The sequence below is a fragment of the Rattus norvegicus genome, chromosome 10 (genome assembly GCF_036323735.1).
Source record: "Rattus norvegicus strain BN/NHsdMcwi chromosome 10, GRCr8, whole genome shotgun sequence".
NCBI lineage: Eukaryota > Metazoa > Chordata > Mammalia > Rodentia > Muridae > Rattus > Rattus norvegicus.
Genome location: NC_086028.1, coordinates 90841773 through 90867095, shown reverse-complemented (window position 1 = coordinate 90867095; position 25323 = coordinate 90841773). Strand labels below are relative to the sequence as shown.

At 48.3% G+C, this 25323-nt stretch overlaps 1 protein-coding gene and 1 long non-coding RNA gene across 7 annotated transcripts in view; one reads left to right on the top strand and one right to left on the bottom strand.

The window, feature by feature from the left end:
* The window catches only part of Marchf10 (membrane associated ring-CH-type finger 10), a 143054-nt gene that overhangs the window by 108605 nt on the left and 9126 nt on the right, over positions 1-25323 (top strand). For all 6 annotated transcript variants that reach the window (XM_039086143.2, NM_001013973.1, XM_017597338.3 and 3 more), the window contains 4 exons: positions 5282-6632; positions 10352-10518; positions 13425-13534; positions 23432-23545. In XM_039086143.2, coding sequence (XP_038942071.1) covers positions 5282-6632; positions 10352-10518; positions 13425-13534; positions 23432-23545 — 1742 coding nt within the window. The remainder of the gene's footprint in view (positions 1-5281; positions 6633-10351; positions 10519-13424; positions 13535-23431; positions 23546-25323) is intronic.
* On the bottom strand, positions 764-23934 carry LOC120095189 (uncharacterized). The gene is made up of 2 exons (XR_005490477.2): positions 23364-23934; positions 764-863 (listed from the first exon to the last, which is right to left on the bottom strand). It is a non-coding gene; the product is annotated as an uncharacterized LOC120095189 (long non-coding RNA).

Below are 25323 nucleotides of genomic sequence, written 5' to 3'. Positions count from 1 at the left end.
AAGGCTCAAAAGTAAACTCTTTGACAGCAGCCTCCAAGAGAGGCTGGTGGGAAAAGGAGTGGGTGGAGTTGATCGTTTTTCCTCTCTCTCTCTCTCTCTCTCTCTCTCTCTCTCTCTCTCTCTCTCTCCCTCTCTCTCCCTCCCATTACACCAAGAGAATGACTGCCTGCTTTTGAGTAGACTCAGGGCTGGGAGGAGGAGATCCAGCCCGCAGTGCTGGGGAGGTCCTGCCAGGCTATAGTGCCCACACACCCATCGGGAGAGGAGGATTGATGTCCATGGGTGGCAGACAGCTCACCCCCCTCAGGGAGTTCTTCACTTGAGATCCAGGGCAATCACACCAGCAAGATCTTTTAATGTGTAAGAAATAGCTTCAAAGGGAAAGCCGGCTTCGTTTCAAAGGAGTGGCTTAGTGGAGCCTTCCTCTCTGAGTTTCAAGCCTGAGCTGGCATCGGAAGGCCCACACCATGCCTCCAGCTAACCCTGCCACCTTCTCCTGCAGTGGTGCCTCCTTAGGACTCAGCGAAGATGGCATGACACAGCTAAGCTTCCATGAGAGAAACCATGGGCACCACACCTTGTTACCAACCAAAGACAGCAGCCTTCCAGCTTAAGTGAGATCCGTTTAAACATGGTGCTGAGCACACACAGAAGAATCAGGGGTGCCTGGATGGCTTGGGACTTGAGGACCCATGAGCCTGTGGTGCCAACCTAGCCTCAGGGTTCAAGGGACAGAGCATCTCCAGGAGGGAAGGGCACAAGCCTTAGAGCAGTCTGCAGTTCCAAAACTCTAATTCCCCTCTTCCTCCAAACAGTGGGGTCCCGGTGGTCACACAGTCCCTCCAAAACTCCAGCTCTCTCACCTTAAAACAAAGATGAAGAATCCTGCTGTGTTGCATTTCTGTGATGGCTCAGTGGAATAGAACATAGTCCAGTGCCGGACACACACAGGGTTCTCCATGAGTGAAACATAAAGTTTATATGAGTCCCCCTCGGTACCCAGGACGTGTCTTTATGTCAGGGTCCACTGGGGATCTGTTCCAGCCGTTGTAGTGGGGTCCCTCATCCCCCAATTATAGTGTGCCCTGAGTTCCTTTTCCGGAGTATGAGCCAGTGACTTGAATCATCCTTGGAGGAGATTTGGGACAAATGTGACCAAGATAATATCCAGAAGCTCCAAGAAATCAAGTTTTTAAAAAAATTTACACGTGAACACACAAGGGAAAGGGGAAAGGGAGTTAACACTGTTTCACAGGCGTCCAGGTGACTAGCAGACGTATCTTAAATGTAGCCTCAATAAATGTAAGTTCACATGTGCGTTAACTTCAGCCTACCAAATTGGCTAAGGTTCTAAAATAATGGTTGATATTGGCAGTGAGTGTCACTAACTTCCTGAGCAGTGTTGTGCCAGATGCTGGTGACACAGGTGGCTTGGTGATCCTGCTGTGACAGAGATGCCTTCCTGTCCCACCTGGAAGGGCAGTGTGGCGCAAACTGTCTGCAAAGGAATTTGGCAACGTGACAAAAACCTCTGGACGGTTCAGACCTTCCAAGCTGGCAATTCCAGTCTCATCAGTCCAGTCTCTCTCTCCCTCCCTCTCTCTCTCTCTCTCTCTCTCTCTCTCTCTCTCTCTCTCTCTCTCTCTCTCTCTGTCACACACACACACACAGAGCAATAAAAGAAAAGTCAAAGACATTGTGACATATTGATACAGTATACCCTTAAACCACATTTAGACAGTATTCTTGAAAAGTAACAGCAAAGGAATATTGAAGGAAAGAAAGTAGAGTGCCTACTTGTATGAACAGCAGTAAACCACCTTTGTGTGTGTGTGTGTGTGTGTGTGTGTGTGTGTGTGTGTGTGTGTGTGTGTTTAAACAATACCTCTAGTTAAAGGTTACAAGTTCCCATGTTTTCAGGGAGCAGGTAGGTATGGGAAGAGAAATACAAAATGGGTTTTGAGGCCCGTGGTACTTTTCTCACTGTCCAAACTCTGAGCCACCACACTATTTCAGGGTGACGATAACCTGGAGGTTCTGAATTTTCAACTCACCCTTGAATTCCAGTACCTGAGCGATGTTCCGCTGGGCTTTGGGTTATGGGAGCCTGGGACCATTTCATCTTCTACATGGACCACATTTATAACCAAAGGGGGGGGGGCAGGAGGATATATTGTTAGAATCCAGGGCAGTGCTGGTAAAGTTCACAAGGAAGCCCAAGACCAAAGGCATAGTCCTGAGGCCAGATGATACTTCTTCCAGTCTCACCTCAATGAGCCTGGACCTCCTGGAGGCAGCGGGCACTCAACCCACAGCTGGGGCCAACGCAGGGCTCAGAGCTGCAAGGCAGGGCTATGAATAGCACATCCCTGGCATACCAATCGGGTGTTTATTCCCAGCCCACAGCTACTGAAGTCTGCTCCCGATTTCACACACACACACACACACACACACACACACACACACACACACACGATCACATGCAGCTCTGATTGAATTTTAAAGATGACCAGGAATCGTGGTGACACATTCCCAGTATGTCTGAGGAAACCTCAGATGCACAGCACACAGTTGAGACTTCTGTCCCAGGCCGGAGTCACACCATGGCAGCTCCACAGCTCCTGTGAAATGACCTCAGGGTTCTTGTAAGTTCCCAGCATCCTGTATTTCAGAAGCCAAGTCTCTCGTCTCCCTCAGCAGGTGGCTGAGCTGTTTCTCGGGGCAGCTCCTCACCAGCCCTCTCATGGACAGGTGAGTTCAGAGCGGGCAGAAGGCTCAGGCTCAGCACTGTTTACTAATTTTGAAGGTCCTTTTCAAATTCAAATTGCAAAATGCTCAAAAGATCCTATACTTGGACTTCATGTCACCTCTCATGTTAAAATAAGGGGGAGGGGCTGGGGATTTAGCTCAGCGGTAGAGCGCTTGCCTAGCAAGCGCAAGGCCCTGGGTTCGGTCCCCAGCTCCGGAAAAAAAGAAAAAAGAAAAAAGAAATTAGGGGGATGGGGCCAGTTGGAAAGTGGGAGGACATGAATTCAACCCTAAAAATGGGTAGAAGAACACAAACATACTTTGAATCCCAGGGCTGGGGAAACGGTGACGGGCAGATCCCTAAAGCTCCCTGGCCATCTGACCTCCAGGTCAAGTGAGAGACTCCGCCTCTAAAAATAAAGTGTGAGCTAAGGTTGGCCTCTACACACACACACACACACACACACACACACACACACACACACACACACACCAGATTCAATTGGTTATCACATGGATCATTTCAGTACCCAGCTGGTTGGGCCATCCAAGCTCAGACAGCTGGATGCTCAGTGTCTTTGAATTGTTGACTCATCTCGTGCAGGGGTTTATAAACCCCATGAGGGGCCTAGTAGGACAGTTTAACTGATTTCTGGAAGGGCTGATGTGTAAAGATTTGCACTGTGCAGCTGAGTGTCCCGTGCAGCTAATAATAAAAGAAGCTTAGAGACTATTAGGACGTTAGAAAGTCCCCTGCAAGGCACCTCAATTAAAGGCAGTATTGACTTGGCCCCAGCTGAGCCGGCAGCTCAGTGGATTTGCATTTTCCCCAGCAGAGCTGTCATCAAGAACCCTTGGGCTCCCATGGCATCCTGTCCACTCAACAGGCCAACCAAGTGACAAGGACAGCAGAGCTTCATCAGATCTGCAGAAGAGCAAAGAGGAATGCAGAGGGGGTTGAATAAGGGAATAAGAAGAAGGGGGCTCACAAAAGCACTTTCAAATTTTTACCCACATGGGATGAAAGCCCTTACACATGCATGCATCCCAATAGATCTCAATGGCCCTCGTTTTGGTGAGCAAATTGCAAAGTCCGTGGAAGTTTTTAAGGCATTTAAGGTAAAGAACAAAAATCCTAGCAGGCCTTGGCTCACTTCACTTACTAAGACTCTGACCTTGGGCAAGTCATGTAACCTTCCCTAACCTTAGTACCCTCTATGAGAGAGTGTGAGTACAGCTCATGGGGCTGCAAGCCTTCCCTGGATGAACTGGCTGGGGTGGTTTAAGTGATCAGTGTGACTACTTGGTAAGAAGTGCTTATTATTCGTACATCGCAAAGTTTTTTAAAATGTCTATGTGTTTGCCTGTATGCAGGAGCATGTGGGTGAGGGGGAGAGGACAAGGTTGGGTGCCACTGTCATCCATGGATGAACATCACCTATCTCCCTGAGGCACAGGGTCTCCCAATGTCCCGAAGCTTACCAGTTAGGCTAGACTGGCTGACCAGTGAGCTTCAGAATGATCCTGTCTGCTCTCCCCAGGTCTGGGATTAGTGTATACACCACCCCCAAAACTCCCAGCCCTGACAACTTTACATGAGTTCTTGTGATCCAGCTCAGGTCTCGGGCAAGCACTTACAGACTGAGCCATCCCCTTATCCCTACAAAGTTAAGTTTTGAATAAGTGACTTTACTGATAAAAACTCTGGCTCCCTGGACACTTGACCAGCCCCTTCTCTCTCCTTCTCCTCCACCTTAGAATCCAGAGGCAGACACTCTGGGGTGGCCAGATGTCATTCATTTACTAGAGGCAAATGGCAAAGAATGACAACTTCATGCAAGATTTTATAACTTTTATCTACACTCAGTAGCAAGCTTCATCAGAACCATCGTGTACCTGGGCACTAGCTTCTGGAGTCTTCTTTTTGTTGAGGTTTGGAAAAGCAGTGGAGGACGTAGGGATGCCATCCATACATCCGGGTGGGATTTGGATGAGAAAGGACTGGATGGTTTTTTTTTTTTTTTTTTTTTTTTGGTTCTTTTTTTTTCGGAGCTGGGGACCGAACCCAGGGCCTTGCGCTTCCTAGGTAAGCGCTCTACCACTGAGCTAAATCCTCAGCCCCTGGATGGTTTTGTATAGTCATTCCCACACTGCTGCCTTTCCTTTCGGCTGAATACAGAGAGGTTTAGCCATCCTTGGCTGAGCTGGTCTAGAGCTCCTTCCTCCTGAAACAATCTGTGACTTGTGGTTATCCCTTCCCCAGAACCAGTGTGAGGGCCACAGGTGTGAACCCAGACGCCTATATGTGAACTTGTGGGCGTGAGTGTGAACCTCACGAAAGAGAATCCAGAGGCAGTAACGAGAAACCCACCGTGAGCTTTCCCTCCCATGGTGCCTCCTGCCCTAGGCCTGCATGAATTTTCTTCTTTCTCCAGGGCTATCTTGTTGTTGCCTTTGGTAGACCATCATGCTTGACAGAGAGGAGCTCTCTCCCATGGGTGCTTTCAACAGAATCTGTCTTCTCTCAACACAGACCCCGTTGTCCAACAAGACAGTCTGCTGAGTGCAAATGAGATGAAGCTAAAGAGGCCAGCTCGAGAGAAAAGAAACTTAGCCCCATCCTCACAGCTCGTGAGAGTGGCCGGGAAAGCCCCCCTCGAGAGACAGAAAAAAGGAGACCCCAGTGCTCGTCCCCAGAACGAGCCCCACACTGCCCTCTCGCAGACCTTCCAGCCAATGAGTGGTTCTCAAGTGCTGACTGAGTCCTCGGTGCCTCCATTCCTCCCCGCCACCGTGGTAGGACCAAGAAGGGCACCGTTTAGGTTCCACGACGAAGATTTTTATTCTGCATTATCATTAAACAATGAACAAGAGAACTATGACACGGAAGAGGAGACTCGCACGGAAGAGGAGCTCCTGCTGGCTGGGATGCGCTCTCCTCCCAGCTACAAAAGAAGCCGCTTTCTTGGGACATCAGCTGCTCAGAATAGAAATGTGGAGGAAAATGCTGAAAATCTCAGAGGAAATTCTTTAAGACGGAGTGAGCCCAACCCTGGATCTCCAAGAAAAACCAGTGTCACGGAGCCAACAACAAAGCAGTCTTCTCCCGGGCAAAGGATGCTCCAAGATACCAGGCTACCCAGGGAGTTGGCTAAAGACAACCCCAGTGGAGACCAGGATGAGAAGACCCCTGTACCAGGGGACGCCAAATCTGATGGTGTCACCCAAGTCAGTGCCGAAGATGTGTCCAACAATTGTGCCGTGGAAGACAGGTCCGCTGTTCACAATTGCGAGAGAGACTGGCAACGTTACCTAAGTGGTTCCAGGAACTCGTTCGACTGCTTACTTTCTGGGAGACCCACAGCTCCAAGAGCGTCCGTGAATCCATCCTACAATGCTCACGGGTCACTGTTCCACTCTGCTGTGATAGATGACATCCCAGCAAGCTTGTCCGTGTCATCTATCCTAGTTCCAAGTGCAGAGCTGGAGGAAAACCTAAGGTTCAATGTACGCCGGCCACTCTCACCTATCAGAAACAGAAATCCGTCGGCCGCCTCGGAGAGCCACAGTGAGGACACCCAGGGAGAAGAGGAGAGGGCTTCGACTAGTCAAGCTCAGGAGTCTCCACTCCTGTCAGATCTACCAAATCCACAAAGCAGCATGGCCTTGGGGGACTCCCCTAGCTCTCCTACAAGAAGACATTTACAAGGCCATTTCTACATGCCTGGGTCCCTGCAAGAAAATATACCTTTTACTTTCTTTGCGGTGTCTGATTTTGCAAGTCAGAATGATAACGGGACCAGCGTTAGAGTCTCTGGTGTCATGGATGAAAAGGCCACAGAAATAAAGGCAGACCCTGAGAAACTCAGGAAATTGCAAGAAAGGTAAGGATTTGTTGTAACTATACACGCCCCCATTCCGCCCCCACCCCTGCCCCGTGCTGAGATAACCATTGCTTTTATTAGAGAAATGTGGGAACTTTAACGCAGCCATGTTCTTCCCTGACTTGTTAACGAGATTGATTATTTTGAGAAAATCATCCCTATTTTGTTATCCCTAAAAGATGTGTACATACAAAGAGGAATTTGGTGCTCCCACTCAGATTCATGCGTATACCCCCTAAAGTGTCTTTTTTTCTTGAATACTTAAGAAAGGCGAGGACCAGCCACATGGCTCAGTGGTAAAGGTTTGGTCTTAGGAGCTGAGTTTCATCCCCAAGACCAATAAATACAGTGGGAGAGAAGGGACTCTCCTCAGGTGCCCTCTGACCTCTCCACACTTACACTATCGAACAGAGTGGGGGCGGATGGGGGAGAGATGAGGAAGAGAATATTCTTAAATAAATAAACACAAAAGGCAAATCTCCAGAAACACAAGGATGCCTGGTGGCACAGGGGCTCTCCCCTCTCCCCAGCAATTAGCTGGGAATTTATTTTATTTTATTTTATGAAAAGGTTGCTAACTCCCCAGAGAAGGAACCATTCAGCTCTTGAAGTTCACAGCTCTCTCTCCTGAGACTTCCTGCAAATCCAACCAGCAGTTGTAGAATTTAAACCTTCCAAACAGTTACCATAGTTACCCCGTCCTCCTAAGGGTGGGGCTGGAGGACCAACTGCCTCCATGCTAAGTGTGCGCTCTCTTGCGCTTGCTCTCTCTTGCTCTCTCTCTCATGCATGAGAGAGAAAAACAAGATCCTTTTTTGAGTTGCCCTTTTCTTTGACCTTTCCTTCCTCCAGAGGAGAGTTTGGGATATTTCACAGCTACGAAACTGGATACTTTTTAAAGCCTTCATTAAACACTGTCAGAATTCTACCATCTCTTTTATGATAGGGTGTTTACTGTGCCCAAATCTTGGCTTAAGGATCTGGAAATTGATTCTTGGAGCATGTGCCCTCTTTGTACATGTCAGTATGGCTCCTCTGGGCCATGAATTACCCGATTGATGTCCATTTGCAAGCAGGAAAATTTCACCACAATGAATTGAAAATGGAAAAAGAAAGGAGAAATAAAACAGATTGCATACACAATCCTCTTGTGTGTGTGCACATATGTGTGCACATGCATGTGTGTGCATTTGTGCCTCAGTGTGTATATGTACGTAGCTGCTTGTGCATGCATGAGCATACAGAGACCTGAACTTGACATCAGGTGAATTCTTCCCTCAGTGACCACTTTGTTTATTGAGATGGGTTCTCTCACTGAACCAGAGCCCTCCAGTTTCAGCCTGTCTAGCTAGCCACGGTTCCCCCCCCCCCTCAGGGTCTGGAATCACAGATGGCTCCACGTCTACCCTGCTAAGAGCTTTCTTATTCTTACCGTCTTTTCTTTTCATGGTTAAACAAGCTACAAGAAGACCATCCATGGTTAAGACCAAGAGACCCCCATACTCACCCATCACCACCAACCCCCAAATGTAACTTCAGACATCCTGGTCAGATGTCTAGACTCCAACCATCCCAAAGTGATGTCGTTGAACTCAATTCATTTCTTGTAAAATGCAAGGGCTTCTCAACATGGGCCCCTGCATTAACATCTCTCATTCAATGAGTATTTGTTTGATTGTGTATTCCCTTTCACTGTATATAACAATGCCTAACAACATTTCAAAAATGTCCATTTTAGGAAATGTTTGTAAAAAAAAAAAAAGATTTATTTATTTTGACATAGTACGGCCAGCAACTCTGGCTGGCCTAGAACACACTCTGTAGATCAGGCTGACCTCAAAAGCATAAGGGATCTGCTAGCCTCTGCCTCCCAAATGTTGGGCATTTTGTGGGGTTTCCCCCCTTGTGAAGTCGTTGTCCTGAGATTGTCCCTGCCGGTCTACACAGCCACCATCATCATCCATCCTATGATCTACAGATACTGGGCAAACTCCATTGGTCTCCTTTGCCTTTTCTGACCTGGTGTCACAGCACACCAATGTCTGCCAAAGCCTTCCTCCCCAAGTTCGCTAGAGCACCCTTTACTGTACACTTAAGAGTCTGCTGGCTGGGGATGTCTCACTGGAATTACACCGAACCTATGTGCTGGTCCAGCAATGCTGACCACTTGGAAACCCCATTCTTTTTTTTTTTTCTTTTTTCTTTTTTTTTTTTTTTCTTTTTCTGGAGCTGGGGACCGAACCCAGGGCCTTGCGCTTCCTAGGCAAGCGCTCTACCACTGAGCTAAATCCCCAACCCCCGGAAACCCCATTCTTGATTTGCATGGCTTCGCTCTGCTCTTGTGTCTGTCATTTTCTTAACAAAAGCCCTTTGCTTCATCTCTAGGTCTTTATTTGCTGTTGTTTGCTATTGAAATGGAATTTTCAATTCTAACTCTTTGTGGCTCATGTACAGAAATGCAACTGACTATAATTTTTATTTTCTCTGTTTTGTTACACGCTCTTATTGTGTGCGTACAGTACTTTGTAGACTGTTTGGCTTTCCTATGTAGAAAATAGTTTTGACTGTGAATAACATTTCCACTCCTCTCATTTCAGGCTTTGTATTTTCAATGCTGTTTTAAGCCTTACAGTATTATATCAATTTTTTAAGGATGGCTGGTTTTATATGAAATGTTCATCACCTGTGGATGAGTCTCCTTTCGGAGCATAGCTGTCCTGGCTTTACCTACAACAGCTTCCACACGCACACACCTGCGATCAAAGGGAGCACACATGCCTAAGCTCATAGTATGCATTGTAGAATTGCCTTTTAAGGAATTTCTAGGTGCTGGGGAGACAGCTGAGTCAGTATGGTGCGTACTATGGTCCTACGAGGGTCTGAGATCGAATCTCCCGCATCTACGTGAAACTCCAGGCAAGGACAGGACACGCCCTGGACTTTGCTGGCCAGCCAGGCTAGCCAGTTAGTATGCTCCAGGTCCAGTAAGAGACCTTGCCTTAAAAACTAAGGTGAAACAGATGGGACAGCTTGGCATGGTGGCATATGCATCTACTCCCAGCACTCGGGAGGTCAGTGTAGGCCAATCTCTGTGAGTTTGAGACCCAACTGGTTTATGTAGCAAGTTCCGGGCCAGCCAAGTTACACAGTGAGGTCCTTTCTCAGGAAGGAAAACAGCCGTAATAAGGTGGAGAGCAGGGAAGAAGACACCCAATATCAACATCTAGCCTCCATGTGCATATGCACGTACACACGCACGCAAACACAGAAAATTTAAAGTTACTAGCCTTTGCAGCCAACTTCCTCAAGGTGGCAAGGCAGAGATAAGGGCTCAGCCTTTGCTATAGGACTAATCCCTCATTCCCCTCTCCCACCTTTTATACTGATGGGAATTGAAGCTATGACCTTTCAACAAGCGAGGCAAACACCCACTGAGTTACATGCCCCATCTCAGTCCTTACTTCTTCATTAGAGGTGCTGGTCCCTCCCACTGAGCTCATAGAAGCCTATTACGAGAATGTGAGAATCAAGGATCAATAACCCCATCTAGAGAAATCCTTACAGGGTTGGAAGGAATAGTGGGCAAGCCCCAGAAGACCAGGCAAACAAAGCATGGGGACTGCTCCTTCTTCCTTCTCCTGTGAATACCCTGGGAAACCATATTTGTAGAAACAGCAAATGTGGGGACTCCTGGTCACAGGGCCTTGTTTTCTGTTTAGTCTCCTGGAGGAGGACTCGGAGGAGGAGGGAGACTTGTGTCGGATCTGTCAGATAGCGGGGGGTTCCCCAGCCAACCCCCTCCTGGAGCCTTGTGGCTGTGTGGGAAGTCTGCAGTTTGTTCACCAAGAGTGCCTGAAAAAGTGGCTGAAAGTGAAAATAACATCAGGTAGGTGGAGACAGGAGACGTGAGTGTGTGGTGGTGAACGCGAGGCGGTGTATAATTAATCTGAGATGCCACAGTGTGGGCCTGGGAGCCTTGTCAGAGGCTCGCTGTCAGAGAAACACTGCCAAGCCCAGGATTCTCGCTTATAAATGCTGTGATGGGAGGGTAAGCAAATGGTGTGTGTGTGTGTGTGTGTGTGTGTGTGTGTGTGTGCGCGCGCGCGCGCACGCGCGCACGCTTGCTTAAATCTGGGAGAATCTTGGAAACAATGTCTCCTGCTTGAGGCCTGCCCAAAGCTCACCTCTGAGAAGGAATGAAGAAGACAGATTGCCATTAGACCCTCAGCAAGCATATGGCACCCTTGTCCAGTTAGTAGCTGCTCCATCGATGAGGAGCAGTGTCACCTCAGAGCCCCACCAGGAGCTGGGGAGATGACTCCATGGTTAAGAGTACTTGCTACTCTTGAAGAGGACCCAAGTTCAGTTCCCAGCACCCACATCAGGCACCTTATAAAACCACCTGTAACTCCAGCTCCAGGGGACCTGCTGCTCCCGTCTGGCCCATGCAGGACATGTGTACATACACATCCTCGTAAATAAAATCCTTCTTTAAAAAGAGTGCAAGCAATTCTGCCTGTTTGCCAGATGGGTAAGAAGAGTATCACTCTGATGTTCTAGATCTCTATTGAAGAGTTTCACACGTGGCACTTTTGTCAGACTGATCCCATAGCTGGGTGTGAAGCCCCTTCTCGAGTCCCCTAGGAAGTGCCAAGCTCAGTACACACGCGCACACACACACACACACACACACACACACACACACACACACAGAGGAGGTTGGTTGTAGTGCTCTTGGCAGACAGTAGGTTTCTTTCCCTTCTATAAGGAGGAAGGAGCTAGAGGAGGAGGAGGTTAACTGAAGGGTTCCATAATGGTGGTCAAGTAAAAAACTCCCAGTATGTCTCTCAGATCACACTCCCTGGGATTGATACTCCTCAGCCAGGCCCTGATTAGGTCCTCTTCTGTATCCTTACCTGTCTGACTCTGGCTGGATAGTAGGTCTAGAGCATAACCCCAACCCCACAGTTGTAGCTGTCCACCTCTACCATGCCATGGAGGTAATAATACTGACATTCTCCCTTCATGGGTGCATCTTCCCTTCCTCAAGAAATAGCAAGTCAATCCTTAAATGCTTAAGTCCATGTCCACAAGCAAAGAACTCCATCCGAATTGGGGGAGGGGACGTTTGAGAAGACTTGGATTGCAAATGATTCTGCCATTGCTGTCGCTACTCCCTCCCCGGGGAAATACAAACAATGCATCTCTTTATAAGGTCCCAGTGACGAAGCAAAGAACGATTCCGCCAAATTTAACCTGGAGAAGCAGTAAGTTTATTGGGCTTTACTCACAGCGCATGAACAAGCAGCATCTCGGGTGACCCCAGAGCAGGTGCACTGCAAAGTCTTCACCCATAGCCACAAAAATGGAACCCCTCTCTGATTCCCCTTCCCCAACCTGTATATGTTAGGATCTGGGATGGAACTGCATACAGATGGCTAGGAGGAGTGCCAGAAACTGTGCGGGTCCATCCGGTGACTTCCCCACTGCCTGCTGTCAACAGACCCCCCCAACCCCTCTGCCAGGATGGATGCTCACAAGAAGGCACGACTGATCTGATGACCATGTGGCCATGTTGCTTAAAGGACCTGCATCCTACAGCAGCCGAGAGAAGGCTTTCTCATGCTAGAGGTTCAAGCCAATCAAACATGTAGCACAGGCCAATAAGAAAAACGGGGGAAGCAAATTAAATACGTAAATATGATGCTTTTTTTGGTGCTTAAATATGTTCAGGGTGAGAATGGAAGACACACGGATGTCCAGTGGAGTGGGGGGCGGGGGTAGAAGAAGGAGGAAGATGAAGAGGAGGAGAAGGAAATACAAGCAAACAAAATGTAGAAAGGGAGACCAGCTCCCCCCTGCCCTTTAACGTCCTTACGATTTATTATTTCCTTGTATCCACAGTAGAAACCTAGAACTGAGGTATAAGCTTGTGTAACCTTGCAAAGCCCTGCTCACTAAATAGATGCAGGTATCAGGGGTTTTCTAGTCAGACACCCAAACTGAGCCCTGCAACTAAACTGGTGGAACTGCGCAGCACTCCCACTTCCACAGAATAGCAATGGTTCTGTGGCTTCCCTTCTGCCCTGGGGAAACAGCACTGGTCTCATTTCCGTAAGTACTTCAGCACAGCGAGCCTTCTCTTCCTTTTCTCAAATGAGCCTGACTTCAGGCTTCTGCTGGCCTCAGATACCGTTGTCACTAGAATCCACACCTAGGCCCTTGCTCCCTTTTCTTGGGTGTGAGCAAAGGTAAATCTGGTAGCCAAAGCCATTGCTGTGAATCTGGTACTAATCTATTTATTGCAGAACTGTGTTGGGTCTGCAAGGGGTGAGGGAGATTGTAAGTCCAACAGTCACCCCTGTTGCAAAGGCCTGTGTTAGAGAGGATTCACTTCTGTGTAGCAATTTCAATTTTATGAACCATTATGTTTACATATTTAGATAGAAACAAGGCCTGTTATTTAGAAGTCATGGAGATTTCACCTGCCTGAAACTCAAACAGTAAATGACCACAGAGGGAAAACGATGTTCAGAACTCAGGGTCAAGGTCATTCTCTCCAGAAGATGACTGACTTCAAATGAAAACCACTGAAGCTTGGAATTCATAACATGGACACAAGTTCAATCTCAAAATAGCACTTGTCCAAAGTACTGGCACAAACAGAATCAGGGTTGCACATAATATAAAAGTGTGTGTGTGTGTGTGTGTGTGTGTGTGTGTGCATGTGCACGCATGCTGAGAGAACTTCTGATCTACCTTCTTAAATATGATCCTTACCCTTGATTCCAGGGGCAGATCTAAGCACTGTAAAGACCTGTGAGATGTGTAAGCAAGGCCTACTGGTCGACCTGGATGACTTCAACATGACCGAATTCTACCACAAGCACCAGCAATCCCGGGTAAGACTTATCACTGCCACTTTCTCCCTGAGACAGAGTAGGCAGAGGATCTAGAGAGAGCGCAATGGTTGAAAGCACTTGCTGCTCTTCAAGAGGATCTGGTTGGGTTCTCAGCACCCATATGGTGGCTCATGACTGTAACTTCAGTTCCAGTGGGACCCAATGCACCCTTTGGCATGTATGGTTACCAAAGGTACACACATATGCATACATACAGGCACGTATTCATACATATAGATAAAATAAACCTTTAATAAATAAGTAGTTGGGGCTGGGGATTTAGCTCAGTGGTAGAGCGCTTACCTAGGAAGCGCAAGGCCCTGGGTTCGGTCCCCAGCTCCGAAAAAAAAAAAAAAGAACCAAAAAAAAATAAATAAGTAGTTTAAAAGTTTGAGCAGAAAGCAACTTGCTCTCCCTGGTCTACGGATTATAGGAAGCCCAAGTGTGACATGGGTCGGAGTCTGTTTGGTGGCTTCTTTGAGAAGGTGCGCACTAAACCAGAAAACTGGAGCACTGAGAAGTCTTGCCGTCCTGGGTTGACATCCGCCTACTGTTAGGGAGACAAGGGGAAGCTGGAATAGCCAACTGAACTGGTAGAAACAGCAAGAAAGGCTGGGCAGGCCCCATGCCCAAATTTGCCAAAGTTATTTAATAACAACAGAAAATAAACTCAAGGTCTTGGAGGAAATGGTCCCCCGACTTAAATATCAAGTAACCTGGGTAATGAGGAGCAGCATTACCTAAGGCTAATAGGCATGGAGTAAACGCTTACTGTAGGCTTTTTAACCCCCGGGGAACTGGGGAATGGGATAAGTGGAGAAAACTCTCCTGGGGCCTTTGGATTACATTGCTGAAAATGTGAAAAAGTTAATTAACCTCGGGTGGGAAGGTGATTTATGCCCACGGCAAAAGTTAATCACTTAATTCTCAGGCAAACAATCTCTTATTTAGAACTCCACTCTCCAATAGAGAAGCAACAAGCCACACGTGGCTAATGAGAAGGTGGCTGGTTTTAATCAATGCATGTGTGTGTGATAAATACACACTAGATAGAATACTTGATAAAAGGCAAAATATTATATAATTTTATATTAAATTTATACTTCCCATCCTGGATAGTAATCTGGCAACGTGACACAAGCTTGAATCATCTGAAAGGAGGGAACCTCACTTGAGTACATGTGGCCATAAGATCCAGCTGTAGGATATTTTCTTAATCAGTGATTAAATGAGGAGTCCCCAACCCACTGTGGGTGATGTCGTCTCTGGGTTGGTGGTCCTGGGTTCTATAAGAAAGGGGGCTGAGCAAACCACAACAAACAAGTCAGTAAGCAGCATCCCTCCATGGCCTCTGCATCAGCTCCTACCTCCAGGTTCCTGCCCCGTTTGAGTTCCTATCCTCCAGGATAGACTGTGATCTGAAAGTGTAAGCCAAATAAACCCTTTCCTCCCCATCTTGCCCTTTGGTCATGGTGTTTCATTGCAACCATAGAAACCCTAACTAGGACAATTCCTTCATCCATTTGTCAATACTATAGCAACATGTGTGAGGCTAGGAAACTTTAAGAAAACAGGTTGAGGGCTACAGGGGTAGTAGTGACTGTCCATGCTGAGCACACACACACACACAGAAAGCTCGTGTAGATCAGAAAGCTCGTGTAGATCATTTCTTAGGTTCAAGGCCCATATCTGGTGATAGTCTACTTGCTGGCAGATTCCTGAAGCAGAACATGGCATCACATGAGAAGGGACAGAGAGTGTGCATGTGTGGGCACATGTGTGCATCTGTGTTCTGATCTTTCTCCTTCTTATAAGTCCACCCAGGACACAGTCTTGGGTCCTCATCTGAGCCTCTCCCCTCCCAAAGATCCTTTGAACAATAGGGTTAGATTAGCCTCCCAGCTTCTTGTGGATTTTCAAGTTATTGGTGTTCTTACTTAGCATAGGAACCAATTTAGGAATGGAAAGATGACCCAGTGGTTAAGAGCACTGGCTGAACTGGAAGAGAACCCAGGTTCAGTTCCCAGCACCCACATGGCAGCTCACAGCCATCTGTAACTCTAGTCCTAGGAGATCTGATGCCCTCTTCCGGCCCCTACAGATGGCAGGCGTGCATGGGGTATACAGACGGCAAACACTCACACATATAAAAATAAAAAATTTCAGAAAGAAACATTTCCATACAGGTGACTGTACTTTGGTCGTATTCACACATGCCTTTGTGGAAATCACGGAAGTCTTCGTGCTTGTGATGAGCACTAGAGGAGCCGGCAGTGTTAGCACCTAGGGTTGTTCCCTCCAGGAAGGAATGCAGTAGCTGTCATTCACCCAGAAGGCTGAAGCAGATGTGTTTTCTAGCCTGGTGTGACCGTGACTTTCCTGCATCAGACCCTGTTTTTCTTAATCTGTAGGTCCCGTCCGTATGGACTTCACAAAGCATTGCGAGGGTTCCAGGCTGATCTGTACTGAGCTTACTTTGTTCCTCAGGGAGATGTACATATGCTTTATTGTGCACGCAGAATTGAGTTAATTATCAGCAGAAAAGTTTCCACCAAATTGTGCTGTGCTTAAATATGCCTAAAATAAACCCGCTCGGGTCAGACTCCTAAAGTTCGCAGCAGCACTAGCTACTAAGCTGTGTCGGGCTGAGCAGCCTTCTTGCCGCTCGAGGCCACTCACTCTGCCCGGTCGTGAAGGAGCAGAGGCCCCAGTGTACCCTGACCTGTCCTTTACTTCTTCATCCTGTCCTCTCCCCCGTAACTTTAATTTTTCTCAAACCTTATTTTTAATGACGGTTCTTAAACGTTTTAACCTCCCTTGTAACTCACCACCTACTAGAGGAAGTGAAATGAGAAAGGATATGGTAGGGAGGGGAAGTGGACCTGTTCAGAAAGGTTCTGTGGAGGAACTCCTGTCTGTGCTGTCTGGAAATCTGCAATTCAGTTCACAGGTTAGCAGGCAGTGGCAGCTCGATCCACTCACAGACACTGATACACCAGCAGTCCAGTTCAGTAGAGTCAGGGTAGCAACTGCAGTGACTGGACCTAGCAGAGACAGCCAGGCCTCAGCCTCTGCTCGAGCCAGCAGGAGGGACCACCAGGAGTTCTCAGCTGTGCCTCTCTCAGGGAAGTGAAGATCATTGAGCCACAAGCATTGCACAGCTGGCTGTACCAGCAAGCCAAGCTCTGTCTGTCACTCCATGGAGTCCTATTTATGCCCTCCAAACATTGTGTGTCCTCCATGTGCCTTGCCTCAGCACAAGCCTTGCCTCAGCACATGCATCCAGTCAGCTGGAATCTGCAGAAGCTGCAGCAAACTGCAGCTCAGCACCAGGAGGTCCATGTCTCTCTGTGGAGCCCAGCAAATGCAGCTCACCTACACAGTGTAAGGTGGACCAATACATGTGTGCTGTTAGCAAAGCATCCTTTATCATGTGTCCTTAGCAGAGCATCCTCTCTCCTGTGTCTGCTTCAGTGAAACGTCCCTCATGAGTCGGCCTTGACCTTTCACACCCATGTCCACTTTAACACGTGTTTGCCCCAGCAAAACACCATCCAACTGACTTTCCACAGAACCCTTAAAATTTCCACTTCACTCCCCAGAGAAGGTTTGCACTTCATGCTTCACAGCCAGAGTGTTACTCAAAAAGCTCTGTTTTGGCTCCTGACTCTGGAGGCTAAGCTCTAAGGTTGAGCCCCATTACTTTGGGCCTCTGGTGAGAGCAGCCCTCTGTGCAGAAGTTTAGTGGAACAAACCGCTCACCTTTGGAGCTAAGAAGCAGAGGGAGAAAAGGTACTCAGCACCCTCCTTCAAGCGCACGCGTGGCTAAGGACCTCCCCTAGGTCCCCCTTCCCAAAGGTTTCACCACCTACCAACAGGGGCCAAGCAAGGGAGGTTGGTCTCACAGAAGAGCCTTGGACTAACTCTGCTCTTTTAGAGGACCAGGGTTCGGTTCCCAGTACCCATTGGGGCTCCTAACTGTCCAGCTCCAGGGGATCACATTCACCCTCCAGACCAGCACACACACACACACACACACACACACACACACACTCACACACACACGTAAAACACTCATACACATGAATCAATATAAATGTTTTAAAATGCAGTTTCTCAAGAACCATGTAAGAGTAGAATGAAAACACTTTAAAAGCCTGCCAGCCTAGAAATCTCTACCCAATGATGTTGTCTTCAAAATTGAATTGGAAGCAAAATGGAGAATTTCTGAAACAATGAATACCAAAAATTAAGAGCCATACGCTGGGGCCAGCTAGTTGTCTCACTAGCTAAAGGTGCTTGCAGCAAAAGGCTGACAACCTGGGTTCAATCCCCAGGACCCACTTGGCGGAAGGAGAGAACTGACCCCCTAAAGCTGCTTCTGCCCTCCTCGTGTGCACTGTGGCACACTCTCCTGTACACACTCCAATAAGTAAGTAAATAAACAGATAAATGTCACAGTGATAATTTTGGAGTCTAACCCCCCAGCTTAACAACCTCTCCACAAACACTGGACTTGCACACGTGTGTGCTTCTTACCACGAGGTCCCCGTGTATGCAGGCTCTACCATCTAGGCTTGCGTGAGAACATGCTGATGGTTGGTCACACAATTAAATCACCTAGCAACACATTTCCCAGAATGTGTCCCTGGGCTTAAGCAACATATAGCTATAATTATACATTGAAATGATGGTTTAGTTGTACTGGGTTAATAAAATACCTTGTTCATACTAATTTCACTGGTTTTTAAAACTCTCACGTGGCTGCTGTAATTTTTCAAATTGCATATGTGTTTTGCATTTGTGCCTCGATCTGTATCGTAATACATGGTTCTGATCTAGAGGCAGTAATACTTGTTATTATAAAATAAGCAGTTAATAAATATTTGTCACTAAATTTTGCCCAGCATTACCATTATAACTCAAAGCCACCCTCCCTTAAAACATATTCTCCCAAAGTTAATAACCACGATCGTGAAGCACATAAATCTGAAAGGATAAAATCATTGTTAGCCCAAAAGTCTCCCTTAGAGGGGACTTAATTCAACTCTTATGTCATTAGCCTGTATCCAGGTCTTTTTCTGCAAACATTTTGACAGCTACATAGCAGGTTTGAGACCAGCGTGAGCTACACAAACACCCCACAGCGGCAACAACAGAACCATGCAGAAGTCCCCCTTGGTTTGGCACCCCAGATGACAGCTTGTAGCCTTTTAGTTGCAAGTCTTTCTCCCTGTTCAAATACTGATGCCCAAGTGTAACCCCAGAGGCTCCATTGGCCTGAAAGGGGACAGGTGTCATTTGTTTTCAACTGTGGGAACGCATCCATACTCTAAAAGGTTAGCCGCCAAAGCTTTTTATTGAGCACTTACTGTGTACCCCCCCCAACACCCACACAGTGCTGGGATACCCAAGACCAACAAGGCTACCTTCTAATGAAGAATACAAGTGAGCAGTATTGGTTGTCAGAGAAAGGGCTGTGGAAAAACCGAGGTTTTATACTTGGTTCACCTGTGCATGTGTTTGCTCTGTACACACTGTGCCCCAGGCACTGGGCCAGACCCCAGGAGTCCAGGTGCAGAAGGGTTGTCCACAGACCTCAGGCACAGTGTTCCTGAAATCTCACTCTCTGTCCTTGCCCCCTCAGCACGTATTTGTTTTGCAAACTATCAAGGCCACCTGTGTTAGCTCAATTTACATAACGCCTGCAGGAAACAGGCAGAACAGAGGTTACCTGTCCCCTTTTATGAATTGGAGTCACCCTCACGTTGCACAGAGAAAATTGTTTACCTAAAGCCACAGCGTCGAGGGCCCTGGGCCACCCCTCTCACGGGAGAGCACTTTAGGAGCCACACCCATCGACTTCCAGAGATGCACCCCTGCACATTTGCTGTGGCACTCAAGGGTCCTGGTGGCCTCTGACAGTCACTTCTCTGAAGCACAGGCCTGACCTTGCCTTCCCATCTCAGCCGTGGACAACTATCACCCTGAGATCCTGGGGCCTCTCTGGAACACACTTAAGGCTTCATAAAACACGGAGCCAGCTGTCAGCTTCAGCCCTGTGTGGTCTGGATGCTGGCACTTTCCATCAGAGACAATCTTGACCACAATGACTGTCAAAGGACGGGCAGGCTGCATGGCTCCTCTAATAAAGGTTCTTGTCTCTTAAGCTCAGCCGGCTACCTCAGTTCCACCCACGAACCGATGGAAGGGGTGAACTGGCTCCACAGAGTTTTCCTCTGACCTCTCCTTGTGTTCCATGACATGCACATATGCATGCACGCACACACACACACAAACACACACATGTGTAGTAATTATTAATTTTAAAGAAACCAAGAGGGGTTGGGGATTTAGCTCAGTGGTAGAGCGCTTGTCTAGGAAGCGCAAGGCCCTGGGTTCGGTCTCCAGCTCTGAAAAAAAGAACCAAAAAAAAAAAAAAAAGAAAGAAACCAAGAGATAGGAGCTGGGCGGGGGTGGGGGGGGTGGGGGGTGGGGGGGGTGGGGGGTGGGGGGGGTAATGGATACTAGACAGAGAGGTTGCCAGAGGTCCTGTCTGCAGTGCCCCATGCCATCTCGCCCTTGTGTCCCCAGCCCGTTCCACAGGCCGGTGATGACAGAAGGAGCTCAGCATGAGAGGCAGAGTGACCTAGATCGGGTCAAGGGTGGCACCAACGAATAACTTCAAAACGTGATTCCCAGGATCCCCGGGGACAGTCTGATGCAGTGGGCGCATGGTAACGCGCCTCACTGATTGGCCAGCGGAGCCCAAGTCAGCAGCTCCTCAGGCAGGGGATATTTATGGCTTGAGTGACAGGTTCCCACCCACAGAACAGAGAAGAGGCCAATCTACTAGAAGTGACTTTTCAAATTATCTGCAGAAAACATTAGTGGGTATTTTCCCATCTGCATGCCTCCAGGCCTCACTAAGGCATAAAAAGTAAATGACTCTCCTGAATGCTTCGACAACCCCAACCAGTCCAAGCCATTTTGTAGCTGGTTGCTTTGCTGTTTCATGCCACAGAGTCGACTCCGAAAGCCCTACTCCTGACCCCAGCAAGGAGAGAAAACCCTCTGGCAGAGAGGGGGGTAAGATTTGGTACATTAGGAAGGCTTCCTGGAGGAGGCGGCTTTGGAAGGTGGATACAGATAAAATGGAAAATGTGAATGAAAAAGCAAGATGCCTGTTTGGGGTAGAAGTCAGAAGAGCACGCGTGCACACACACACAATCAAAGGCAAAAACAGGAGTTTAGGACTCCTGGACAGTGAGTTTCAGTGAAGTGACCTTGAGGCCACTTGTCACACCGAGAGCCGGAGATAGCCAAATACAGGAGGAAGGGCACATCGATCCCTGCTCAGCTTCTGAGTCCTTCCTGGCCGCCACCTGGTCCTAGGAGACTTGGATTCTGCTCCAGCTTCCTGAGCTGCCCTTGCTCATCCGGGAGCAGGGGGATGACCAACAAAGCACCTCAGTAGCTGCCGGAAGGAGACAGCTGCCCGAGGAGGCCGCCCTGTCAAGTCTGTGCTTTGCTAACCTGGGCACCATCAACAGTTCTGACCTTGCCAAGGATGCTGTAAAAGGTCCTGACCTCGGCAGAGGATCTTCGTCCCCTGTGGCTGAGTGGCTCCCTGAGCACGGGCTGGCTTATCCTGGAGCACCACCACCCATGGGATTTGGTGGGAGGACTGATGGGGATGATGGGGTGTGCCATCCCCCTCCTCCCCTTGCAGAGGGGAGTCCTTCCTAGTGCTCCTGGGAGGGATGGGTGGGGAAGGGGCATGGTGCACAACCAAGGAACTACAGAGCTACAGGCAGGACGTCCCACCCTCGAATTGCAGCTCCTGGTTCAAGCTCCAGAAAGAAGAAAACAAATGCAGAAGCCAACAAATGGCAGAAGCATTTGCAAGGACAAGATATGGAGTACAAAACAGACAAGTATTTAAGAGCCAGAGAGTAAATGCCTAGCACAAATGAGGCTCCCACAGGAAGTTACGTCACTGAAAACTATAACAAAGTTATAGACCATGCCAGGCTGAGAGATGACCCATATACAGAATAAACTCATGGAAACAACAGACCAAAGAAAGACTGAGCAAGGGCCCCGAGGTTCCCAGCAACAGCCGAGACCCTAGTTAGGTACCCCCTCTAGAGGGGCCAACAGGACTAGACAAGCAGGTGGAAGGGGCCTTGGGTGAGGTGAGGTCATCGCTATGTTCATGAAGAACTAAACAGAACTGAGGTCCAGAGCCTGTTACCTGGGCAAAGGAAGGTCTAGGAAAATGAAACACACCCATGTAACAAGGTTGTAAAGTGTGTCTTCTGAGAGCTTTCCTGACAAAGACACAAGCCACACACACACACACACACACACACACACACACACACACACACAGGCACACACAGGCACACAGAGAGACAGAGAGACAGAGGACAGAGAGACAGACACAGAACGACAGGAGAAAATATAATGTCTAAACTGTTTCTGCCTAATCTGGTTCCCACCTCACCATCTTCCCAGCCTGTGCATAAGGTTTGTGAAAATCCCAAATGCTGGTAGGGGTCGGGGAGGACTCATCAGATCCCACCCCTAGCAGAAGGGCTATTGGCAGCCGATTGCTGACCCAGGAAAGCCGGTTTTACTCAGGAGTGTGGTCCTTGGGAGGAGTCCCATGCTCCAGTGGATGGCCTCATACTCATGCACATACCGGACTTGGTGGGTCATAAAAGATAAGAAACAAAAAAGGGATGTAAAGTTGGGAAGTGGTTTTAGGAAAGGGTCTGATGGGATTAGTAGGAAAATGGAGGTGTGGGTATGAGCAAAATATGTTGTATAAATGTATAAAATACTCAAGGAATAAATACATTTTTTAAAAAATGCAAGATGAGGGTTGGGGATTTAGCTCAGTGGTAGAGCGCTTGCCTAGCAAGCGCAAGGCCCTGAGTTCGGTCCCCAGCTCTGAAAAAAAGAAAAGAAAAAAAAATGCAAGATGAATACCTGCCAGCATACACTAGCCACATCAGCCAGGCGTGCACGCACACAAACACTCACACAGACACACACATACCACACACACACTCACACAGACACACACCACACACACCACACACACATTCACACACACTCACACAGACACACACACTCACACAGACACACACACATATACCACACACACACTCACACACACTCACACAGACACTCACACACATACCACACACACACTCACACACACTCACACAGACACTCACACACATTCACACAGACACACTCACACATACCACACACACACACACACACATACACACACCACACACACTCACACAGACACACACTCACACACACATGCAACACACACCACACACACTCACACACACACACACCACACACACACATACACACATTCAAAAGTGCACGAGTGTACACACACTGTCATTAACACCCTCCTGCCACCTGCCATCAAAAACATCTCTGACGAATGTCTCACTCAGCCAGTCTCTCACTACAGCCTCTGCCATAGCTGTTTGTGACCAGGGCTCATTCTCTGACGTGGGGGAATCAGGTCCAGCAGCAAGCCCTGGGGCATCCTGCCCTGTACAACCCGCAGCACAGGGTTTAGTGAAGTCTCTCAAACGTCCATGGGATAGAACTTTCCGAGCCTCCTCCCCTGGGTGGCAGAGAACCTCAGGAGAGTGGCTGTGCTCTGCCACCCTGGGTCTCCCGCTCGGTTCAGGCAGACCTTCCTCTGGACTAGGGCTCCCCTGCCCACGCCCACATCCCCACCCCATCCACACGCATGCTGCCCCCTTTCTTGCTTCCTCTACACTGTTACCTTCCGCCCTGTGGCTGAGCTTGTGAATATTTCAGAGATAACTTGTGGACTCTGTCTTCTGCATGCAGGCACAGAGTGAGCTGATGAACTCAGGCTTGTACCTGGTGCTGCTGCTCCACCTGTATGAGCAGAGGTTCGCAGAACTCATGACCCTCAACTACAGGCGGGCTTCCAGAGAGAGGGTAAGTCCAGCTCTGGGAGGAGCATGGCGCGCAGCCGCGGACACCACGTGATGCCTAAGTCACGTGACTCCTTAGTGTCAAAGGCAAACAGTGATTAAGTGGTCGTCAGTGGAATTGTGAGTGAAGGAGTCTCTAGAGCGACCTGCCCCGAAACAGAGGTATGCAAGACGGCCATAGTTAAGTGCATGCACTGTGAGAGGGCATTCTCTGCTCAAGCAAACAAGCTGTGCACAAGAAGCAGGGCATTGCACCCTGGAGAGCCTGTGAGCGGTCACACTCTGAGATATCAGCTCTGCCTCTGTGTGTGTGCGCGCGTGTGTGTGTGTGTGTGTGTGTGTGTGTGTGTGTGCATTCCTGAAGGCAAGCCGGGAAGTAAAGGTGTTTGCTGATAATGGCCCCTGTTTGACAAGTGACTGTGTATGCACTGGAATGACTATCCTTTAATAAGAGAGTGGGGCCAGAAAGAATCACACGGGATGAAGGGAGAGGTGGACTTAAGCCGGTGGATGGACCTTTGAAGCCCCAGCACCTTGAGCCCTTGGGGTCTTCTTACTTCGTCAAGTGTGCCTATGGCCACATGAAGCCAGAAGTCTGTGAGGAAAGGGCAGGAGCCCAGCCACCCATCGTCTGACCGCACTGCCAGTTGTGGGTCTCCCAGGATGCCCCCACGGGGCTTTGCGGCTGATACCTGCCCGTGTTGGGCTATGGCAGGAGGATTAGCCAGTACAGCAGTGGTCAAGCCACTGGTGGTGCTGGAGGCAATCTCTGTTATCTGCACCCCAACCCTAATCCCCTCTTTCTCGTTGGTTCCTTATTTATCCTCCTCCTCTCCCTCCTCCTCAAGTGGACTGCAGACATGTTCCAACACCATCACTGCCTGTAGGCTGGAGTGCAGCCACTCTTACCGCTCTTTATATAATAACCACAGCTCTGTGGACTGTGGACTGCATGGAGCCATTCTATTAAAAGCACTGGACTCAGGGCCTTTAATCCCCACACTGGGGAGGTAGAGGCAAATGGAACTCTGAGTTCAAGGCCAGCCTGGTCTACATAGGAAAGCCTTACTTAAAAAACAAAACAGCAAAAATGTACCCTGGATGCAGCTCAGTTGATAAAGTGCTTGTCTTGTGTGCATGGACCCATGGGTTTGTCCCCAGAACCACACAAGCCAGGACCAGCGACATATTCCAGCATTTAGGAGACAGGCAGGAGGGTCAGAAGCTCAAGGTCATCCTCAGGTTACAAAGCAATTTCAAAGCTGGCCTAGGATGTGAGACCTGGGTCTCTAAAAGAGAAAATGCTCAATTAGCATTTTCCATTGGTCACAGGAATTGTAGGCCCATTTCAACTTTTTCCTGGGTTAATTTTTTCCATCAGATCCTGAGTATTCAATGAAAAAACAAAAACAAACAAACAAAAAAATCAGGCTGGGTTCCTGCCAACCTGTCTTTGGAGGAATCTCACCCTCTTTGTGATCCAGGCCTGTCCTGCCTTAACCTCCCATGGTTTAATAGTGGCATAAATTCTTCATAGAAATTTTTTTTAAAGGAAAAGGAAAAGTACAGGAAGCAGGAAATGGTCCTTTGTTAACATTTCTGTGACTTCGTTTTCATAATCCCATATCTTTTAAAGAACTTTTTATTACACATTGAACTTCAAAGCATCTGGGTTGATGTGGGTCACAGATGGCCAGCAAACAGAAGCAGCGTCAACCAGTGAGGCTACAAGAAAACATGCCCAGACAGACAGTACAGTCTCGTGGATGAAAATCAAGGCCC